The sequence below is a fragment of the Thamnophis sirtalis genome, unplaced genomic scaffold (genome assembly GCF_051295495.1).
Source record: "Thamnophis sirtalis isolate CommonGarterSnake01/CBP01778 unplaced genomic scaffold, rThaSir2_p1.2 scaffold_7, whole genome shotgun sequence".
NCBI classification, from domain to species: Eukaryota; Metazoa; Chordata; class Lepidosauria; order Squamata; family Natricidae; genus Thamnophis; species Thamnophis sirtalis.
The window spans coordinates 95,262,428-95,271,247 of NW_028261387.1; the positions used below are offsets into that span (position 1 = coordinate 95,262,428).

General features: G+C 47.6%; 1 protein-coding gene across 1 annotated transcript; it reads left to right on the plus strand.

Annotated features, from left to right (window-relative positions):
- The first annotated feature begins 487 nt into the window (after positions 1-487).
- On the plus strand, positions 488-3,271 carry ID1 (inhibitor of DNA binding 1). Its single transcript, XM_014072859.2, is given in 3 exon segments — positions 488-849; positions 852-940; positions 3,113-3,271. Coding segments are annotated over 3 exon segments (426 nt in total). The 5' UTR covers positions 488-554; the 3' UTR covers positions 3,155-3,271.
- The last annotated feature ends 5,549 nt before the right edge of the window (positions 3,272-8,820 follow it).

The following is an 8,820-nucleotide window of genomic DNA, read 5'->3' on the forward strand; positions in this document are numbered from 1 at the left end:
ACACACCCCAAGCAAAATTCCTCCGGAGCATCGCATAGCTGAATTCTTCGAGGTTCAATGCGATTCCCCCTCCCCAATAAATTTGCGGATGGGGGAGGAAGGGGAAAGCCTCGAGGTGCGGAAGAGGAGGCGAGAAAAGGAATGTTCAGACACGCGTTTGTTTCCGTCTCTGCGGGTCCCGGCGACGGGGAAGCGGAGGGAGAAGTGTCAAAGCTGTCCATCAACTCCTTTCAACCTCCCCCCCACCCCGACTACATGTCCCGGGGCGCCCTCCACTTGCACCTGGCCCCCATCCCCTCCCTCGCCCCCTTCCCCACGACCAGCAGAGGGGGCAAAACCCGCGTTGCCGGAGGACACGCGAGTCCCATCAATGAAAGCGGGGAAACCGCGCCCCTCTCCTGTCATTGGCTCCCTGTGGCTCCGCCCCGCCGTTCCGAACGGTATAAAAGCCGCCTCTCCGCCTCCAGAGCGCCATTCGCGACTGCGTTCGGCGGGCGGCTGCTTGCGTGCTGGTGTTTTGTCCTCGCAGTTGCGTCCGTTCGCGTCTCCCGGCTATGAAGGTGGTGCCAGCAGCCCCCGCCGCGTCGCCCGGCCCCAGCTGCGGTCTCAAGGGCGCGGGGGGCGAGCCTTTGCCGCGGTGCCTCTCGGAGCAGAGCGTGTCGCTGTCCCGCGTGGGCAGCGCCCCTTCCCGGGGATTGCCCCTCGGCCCCGATCAAGCCGCCGCTGCCGCCGCCGCCTCGCTCCTCCTGGACATGAAGGGCTGCTACTCGCGCCTGGCCGCGCTGGTGCCCACCTTGCCCCGCCATCGCCGCGTCTCCAAGGTGGAGATCCTCCAGCACGTCATCGATTACATTGGGATCTCCAGCTGGAGTTGCAGGACCCGCTGGGCACCGGGGCGCCCTCTCCGCGGGGCGTGGACGAGCCGGCTGGAGGAGCCGAGGTGAGCCTCTCCCCACCAGGGAAGATTCCTCCCCCCCCCCAGGAGAGAGGAGATAGGGTGACATAACGGGGGCTCCGTGGGTTCCTGCCCATCTGCCCCTCCAAATCGCGCCGCAATGGCTCCGTGGGTTCGTGCCACCCGTGCTCAGAATCACGGGTGGCACGATCATTGTGTCCATCTGCCCCACACACCCAGGACACGCGCAGCAAGAGTGCAGTGGGGGGGGGTGTTGTGTCCCGTCTGCCCCACCGCAGCGCCCAAGTTTTTCCCCGGGGCACTGCCAGGCTCCTGAGCAATCTGTTGTAGGCTTTGTGCCAATTCCATGTTCCTGTTGCTGGCCTGGGGATGTGTGTGTGTGTGTGTGTGTCTCGTGCCCGTCTCCAAATAAATTCGCGACCCACAGAACAGGAATTCTGTTTGGGAAGGGTGAATTATGCGAGAGGCATTTCTCCCCCCACCAGTGCCATCCCTTGCCAGCCCTTCTGGTGGGCATTGACTAGCCAGGGCCCACGTTTTTGCAGAATGTAGAAAGGAACTTTTGCTCAATTTTTGATAGTTGCAAATCCAGGGGGAATCTGGTACCCCCTTTTGAGGTGACAACACTTCTCTAGCAAGACAAAAAACTTTTAAGAAAGTTTTTTGCCTTTTGGGTAGAATTGGGGAGCCACACAGGCAGAAGAATCCTCTCTTAAGTGGGGGGGAAAAAACCACTTTTAGGATCTTGAGATTAATAACAATTTCTCCGTAATTCACCAGGCACCTTCAGAATTGTTATCACCCTTGATGGAGAAAGGTTTTTTTTTTAAAGTTCCTAATATTTTTATACTTTTATAAAAAATAAATTCTTTCTCTAGAACTCCCTTCTTACAGCTGTTCATCTCCCCGCCCCCAATTATACACCCCCAGTTTTGTTTACAGGTAGTCGCGTTCAAAGTTACAACGGCACTGAAAAATGTGACTTGTGACCCATTTTTCACAGATACGACGGGTCACGTGATCAAAACTCAAATGCTCGGCAACTGACTCGTACTTACGACCGTTGCCGTGTCCTGGGGTGTGTGTGTGTCAAGTGATCTCCTTTGGGTGACCTTCCAAAGCAAAGTCAATGGGGGAAAGTCAAATTCGTTTAACAACCTGGTTACTAACTTAATCCGGCTGCAGTGACTCGCTTAACAACGGTGGGCAAGGAAGTTCGTAAAGCGGGGCGAAAACTCAACTTTAACAAATGTCTCACTTAGGCATCCAAAATATTGGGCTGGATTGAGGTTGTAGGTTGAGGACGTACCTGTATATGCTGTCCATTCCCTTTATAACGTACCCCGTCATAAATCCAAGTTTGTTTATTTAATTTAATTAATTAATTTAATTTATTGACTTTTTAATTTAATGGCGATATGAAGGATTCTTTTAATTATGCCAGTAAAGGGCATAATTGTTGTTGTGATTCTGGCATTTTATTTATGTTTTCTGTGGCTTTTCCAATCTTTTTTTTTTAACATATTTTTTATTTCTTATTTTAAACACTTAAAACAGATCAACAAAAACGTACACATAACTTACAAACAACACTGGAACTGCACTATCGGTGCGTCCTTATAATTGTTTCCCCTACTATGCATTCTAATTTTACATTTGTGGCCACCTTGTTTCTTACTCCTTTAGTTGTTTTATGTTTAATCATTCGTATCAGACAATCCTATTACCTTTATTACGTTGTCTATCCTTTTCTTAACATTTGTGTATCTTACTTTTCCTATCTTCTTATCGCTCTATCCTAATTCTTCTCCTATGCCTTTTACAATTCCCCGATTTCTTATTTCTACCATCTTAACCGTTTGCACCATTTCCCCCAAAACTAAAATTGTATTCTGATTCCTTCTTTTCCGATCTTAAAAGAGAACGAAATGAACCACTTGCGAGAAAAGAAATCTCTAGATTAAAAAAAAAAATGCCTTTTTTAGAGGCATGTCCGTTTCCGAGTTTCACAACACTCTTGAACCATGTTGACCTCACACTGGTCTCAACGCCGTTCCTCTTTTCACCACCGAAACCCGTACAATTAATTGACGGCTGAATTTATTTATTTTTTTTGCCCCTGGGAGAAAAGGGGCAGATGGCAACACAACTGCTGAATCTTTTTTTTAACTGTTATTTTTGATTTTTCCCAAACAGCCTGCTTGCGTTAGCCCGGACGACCGAATCTTATGCCGCTGAAGATCCATTGATCGGCCTCGCCAAAGAGATCTGCTTGAAATGCTTCTTTTATCCCTCCAATGGCTGGGAAAACGGGGCGCTTTGGTGGCGATTAGTGTGGGGGGGGTTCTCTGTCTCTACCCCCATTTCCTTCTCTCCCGAGATTTGAGTTGGACGCGGCAGATGGAAACTGGTTTTCGGAGGGTCAAGATAACAACGACGGTGCTTTTAATTCCGGACGGGACGAAACCCGCTAGAATTGGGACTTAAAATAGTACCATCCCAATGGGGTTGGGCCCCTCTGATGAACTTCTGGACTTCAACTCCCAGAATTCCTGAGCCAACATGGGGAAGGGTTGACCCCCCCTTGGATGACTTCTGGACTTCAACTCACAGAATTGATATATGGGACAGTGCCTTTCCCCCCCCCCCCCCTCTGCTTTCCCAAAAGCAGGGACTCAGACCTCCCGCGAATATTTCTCAGTTTTCTGAGAATGGGGCTGTATTGTATATTACAATGTTCCTATTTCTGAGAATATTTTTCTACCATAGTTATTTTGGTTTTTTTGGCTCTTATTATAGGGAACAAATGCATATTGCTGTGAAAAAAATGCTGTTTTTGTGACGTGTTTTATTGGGGCTGGGAAGGAGGGGTTGGAGGAGTGTTGGGGAGACCCCCCCCTTTCAGGCCTCAGGCTATGCTGGTTAGGTGGAGGGGGCTTGGGGAAGAACCCTGGATCCAAACTACACTTGTTGGGGGGGAATAGAGCCGAGGTGGCACAGTGGTTAAATGCAGCACTGCAGGCTACTTCAGCTGACTGCAGTTTTGCAGTTCGGCGGTTCAAATCTCACCAGCTCAGGGTTGACTCAGCCTTCCATCCTTCCGAGGTGGGTAAAATGAGGACCCAGATTGTTGGGGGCAATATGCTGACTCTGTAAAACGCTTAGAGAGGGCTGAAAGCCCTATGAAGCGGTATATAAGTCTAACTGCTATTGCTATTGCTATCTTGGGTTTGATGTCACACACCTATATGGAGGGGGGGGAGGAGGCATGGTGGAAGAGGCGGTCAGAGTGGAAGCCCCCACCAATCGTAGGCCGAGGAATGGGCTGTCAATTACAACTAGAGCAGTTGATTCCGGGTGCTTTGTGGACTTCAACTCCCAGAATTCCCTATTGTTAAAAGTCCACAGGTTTAAAGGGACAGGAAGTTGTGTTTTATGGGAATGCGTGAGTGAAGAAGAAGAAGAAGAGGCTAAACTTTTGTCTCCCTCAGGCTGGGAATGAAAAAGCGCTGACCAGGGATGGTAGGTCTCCAGCCTGGAGCCAAGGGGGTTGGACTAGATGACCTCCGAGGGTTCCCCTCCAGGCCTAGGGTTCTATGTATTTAGGATATGCCAGTCCTGGTAAAAATACTGAGAGAGGGCGACCCTTCTTAGCGATGATTGCCCGAAGGATTAGTTGGCAGGAGAATCTGAATTCTAGGGCTGAAGGGGACCTTAGAGGTCTTCTAGTCCAACCCAGTGCAGAGATCCTCTGTTCATCACAAATGGCTACCCAATCTCCAACAGATGCAGCCCCCCCCATCCCCCATTGACCTCAGAAGGCTGGTTTGTTCCACTGACTTCACAATTGGGGAAAATTAAGTCCCATGTAGTCCTTGACTTACAGCGGTCTGTTTAGTGACCAAAGTTAAATAACTGGGGAAAAAGTGATGAATGACAAGTTCTCACACTTATGACCGTTGCAGCCTCCCTGTGGTCAAAATTCAGACCGTTTTGGCAACTGACTCACATTTACGACGGTCGCAGCGTCCGGGGGGTCACGTGATTTCCCCTTTTTCGACCTCCTGGCAAGCCAAGTCAATCTGGGAAGCCAGGTTCGCTCAACAACCATGTGACTAACTGCTGGGATTCACTTAACGACTGTGGCAAGAAAAAGCCATAAAACGAGGCAAACCCCCCCCTTAACAACAGAAATTTGGGGCACATTTGTGGTCCTAAGTCGAGAACCTACCTGCATTCACTCCAAAGAGCGTCCTACTCAAACCTGTCAGCCCAGCTGCCAAATTCTTTTTATTTTACTTTTTTGATAAAGTTTTTTATATCTTTCATTTTCATAACACATAATCATATGTATATTATTACATAGCCAACATTATATTATTACATGGTTACATCAATTGTCTTACTTTCAACTCCCAAAAAACAATTAAACAATTATTGGCTCTTCTGCTTTCCATACACCATATTTGTACCTTATTCATCACTTTCTTCTCCCTCTCTCCTCCCCTCCTCTACCTCCTTTCTTCCCTCTGTCATCCTTCTCTACTTCCCCTTCCTCTCTCCTTCTCCTCTCTCCCCTTTCCACTCCTCCTTTCTCTCCTCCTCTTCCCTACCTCCTTTCTTCCCTCTGTCATCCTTCTCTACTTCTCCTTCCTCTCTCCTCCTCTCTCCCCTTTACACTCCTCCTTTCTCTCCTCCTCTTCCCTACCTCCTTTCTTCCCTCTGTCATCCTTCTCTACTTCCCCTTCCTCTCTCCTTCTCTCTCCCCTTTCCACTCCTCCTTTCTCTCCTCTTCCCTACCTCCTTTCTTCCCTCTGTCATCCTTCTCTTCCCCTTCCTCTCTCCTTTTCCTCTCTCCCCTTTCCACTCCTCCTTTCTCTCCTCCTCTTCCCTACCTCCTTTCTTCCCTCCCTCCTCTACTTCCCACTCTTCCTCTCATTTACTTGGTGTATTTCAGCCTCTGAGCAAGCTCCGTTTTATGTTGATTGTCTTTATAATTCCTTTTCAATATACATATTTAATTTTAATATACATATCTTCCTCCTTTTTCTTTAAACGGGAGAAAAACAAAAAGTATACTTATATAGTAATTGTATTTTAACTCACCCCAGTCTGGCCTAGATGTAGATCTGGTTACAATTAATTCCCAGCTATTCTCATCATTATATTTATATAATTAGGCATCCTTACACGACCCAAATTTGTGATTCTGTCTTTAAATGTCAGTAATTCCCCATTGTAAGCATATTTCATGTCCCCTCTCCATTTTTCCATATCTTGCCTTGGGTTATCCTTAATTGTCTCTAAATAACAATCCTTACTGTTCGATGTTCATCACAATTCCTTTAATCTACTATATAGAATCAGCGGCCCAATTCTTCGGAGGCTTCTGGCTCATTTCACAATTGGGGAAATTAAGTCCCATGTAGTCTTTGACTTACAACAGTCCCATTTTAATGTCCTATATTCTTTGCCCTTGCCACCTTCCCCTCTTCTTCCCATTGCAACTCTGGGAAACTGAGCCTGAAAATCCGAAGGCCTTATGGTGCCTTTTTTTTGGGGGGGGGGGAGGAGTTCCTGGGTGTAGCACCCATTGCTAGGCGACTTTCTGCAGAAACTGGGTGCGTTAAGAGTTGTGCTCAAGGGTTGTGAGTAATGCTGCCGCTTGAGTGGGAAGGAACCAGTCGTTGCCAGTCGCAAGAGGTGGTGAAGTCAATTCCGTGAACTGGTGGTGCAGCTGCTAGGCTGGGGGGGGGGGCACAGTTTGCTACGTGGAGCACAGCTGGATTGGGGAACTGGAGAAGAACAAGACGATTTAGGACTTTGCAGAGAAGAGCAACTCAGATGATTAAAGGCCTGGGGACTAAAACATGGATCGGGTGGCCGGATTAACAGTGTGGGAAGGGATCTTGGAGGTCATCTAGTCCAACCCCCCTCCCCAGCAGGAGACCCTACACCGTTTCTGATAGAGGGCAGTCCAGTCTCTTCTTGAAAGCCTCCAGTGATGAAGCTCCCACAACTTCCGAAGGCAACTTCTGTTCCATGGGTTGATGGTTCTCACTGTCAGAAAGTTCTTCCTAATTTCCAGGTTGAATCTCTCCTTGGTCAGTTTCCATCCATTCTTCCTTGTCTGGCCTTCAGTGGCTTTGGAAAATAGCTTGACCCCCTCCTCCTCTCTGGGGGAAGCCCTTCAAATATTGGAAGATGCTCTCCTGTCTCCCCTGGTCCTTCTCTTCCCTAGACCAGCCAGGCCCAGTTCCTGCAACCGTTCATTGTATGTTTTAGTATCCAGGCCTTTGATCATCTTAGATAGATTCAGATTAACAGAGTTGGAAGGGACCTTATAGGTCATCTAGTCCAACCCCCCTCCCAAGCAGGAGACCCTACACCATTTCTGAAACCATTCCAGTCTCTTCTTGAAAGCCTCCAGAGATGAAGCTCCCACAACTTCTGAAGGCAACTTCTGTTCCATGGGTTGATAGTCCTCACTGTCGGGAAATTCCTCCTTATTTCCAGGTTGAATCTCTCCTTGGCCAGTTTCCATCCATTGATCCTTCTCTGGCCTTTGGGGGCTTTGGAGAAGAGGTTGCCCCCCTTCCTCCTCTCTGGCAGCCCCTCAAATATTGGAAGATGCTCTCCTGTCTCCCCTGGTCCTTCTCTTCCCTAGACTAGCCAGGCCCAGTTCCTGCAGCCGTCCATCGTATGTTTGAGCCTCCATTCTCCTCATCATCCTGGTTGCTCTTCTCTGCACTCTTTCTAGAGTCTCCACATCTTGTTTATAGTGTGGTGACCAAAACTGGATGCAGGATTCTAGATGTGGTCTTACTTAAGATTTGGGTTTGGCTAGAGAAGAAGGACTAGGGGGGATGTGACAGCAGTCTTCCAATATCTCAGGGGGTGCCCCAAAGAAGAGGGAGTCAAGCTATTCTCCAAGGCACCTGAGGGTAGAGCAAGAAGCAATGGGTGGAAACTAATCAAGGAGAGAAGCAATTAAGGAGAAACTTCCTAATAGTGAGGACAATTAACCAGTGGAACTGCTTGCCACCAGAGGTTGTTGGTGCTCCATCAGTGGTTTTCAAGAAGCGATTGGATAGCCCCTTGTCTAGAATGATATGGGGGTCTCCCACTTGAGCAGGGGGTTGGGCTAGAACAGTGTTTTTCAACCTTGGCAACTTGAAGATGTCTGGACTTCAACTCCCAGAATTCCCCAGCCAGCATTCGCTGGCTGGGTAATTCTGGGAGTTGAAGTCCAGACATCTTCAAGTTGCCAAGGTTGAAAAACACTGGGCTAGAAGACCTCCAAGGCCCCTTCCAGCTTTGCTCTGACTGATTGATTGATAGTCCCACCCACTGCTCAAGCTGGTGAAAATGTAATATTATGCAGGTATGCAGGTGTGGTTCAGTCCTGCTGATAACCTGAACTTTAGTTCTGCCATCTCCACACATGTTCCTCTTGGCCAATCAGAATAATCTGATTTCTTTCTTTTTTAAAAAAGTTTTTTTAAATTTTAATTGAACAAAAAACTCACACACAAAAAAAGAATCATCCTTCATTACATCTTGTAGAAAGCGTGTCGATTGGTTACAGGTAACTTTCGTGCATTTTTCCTCCACAGTCATTACTGATAGTTCATATTAGATGATACCCTTTAAATCAAAAAATCTTTGTATATCTTACTATCAAGGTACCACAATTCTCATTTGACTACAATTATTTGAACGTGCTTTTACCTCAAATCCTTCATACTTAAAGACACAGCCACATAAGGGCATTCATTAGCTAATTTCAAAAAAAACCCTCCAATAACATTACACCTTTATGGCATCTTTTAAGTAAAAGTCGATTAATAAAGTTTCTAAACCTTTCCCTCCCCCCTTTTCGCCCCCAATTCACTATTTAGAAT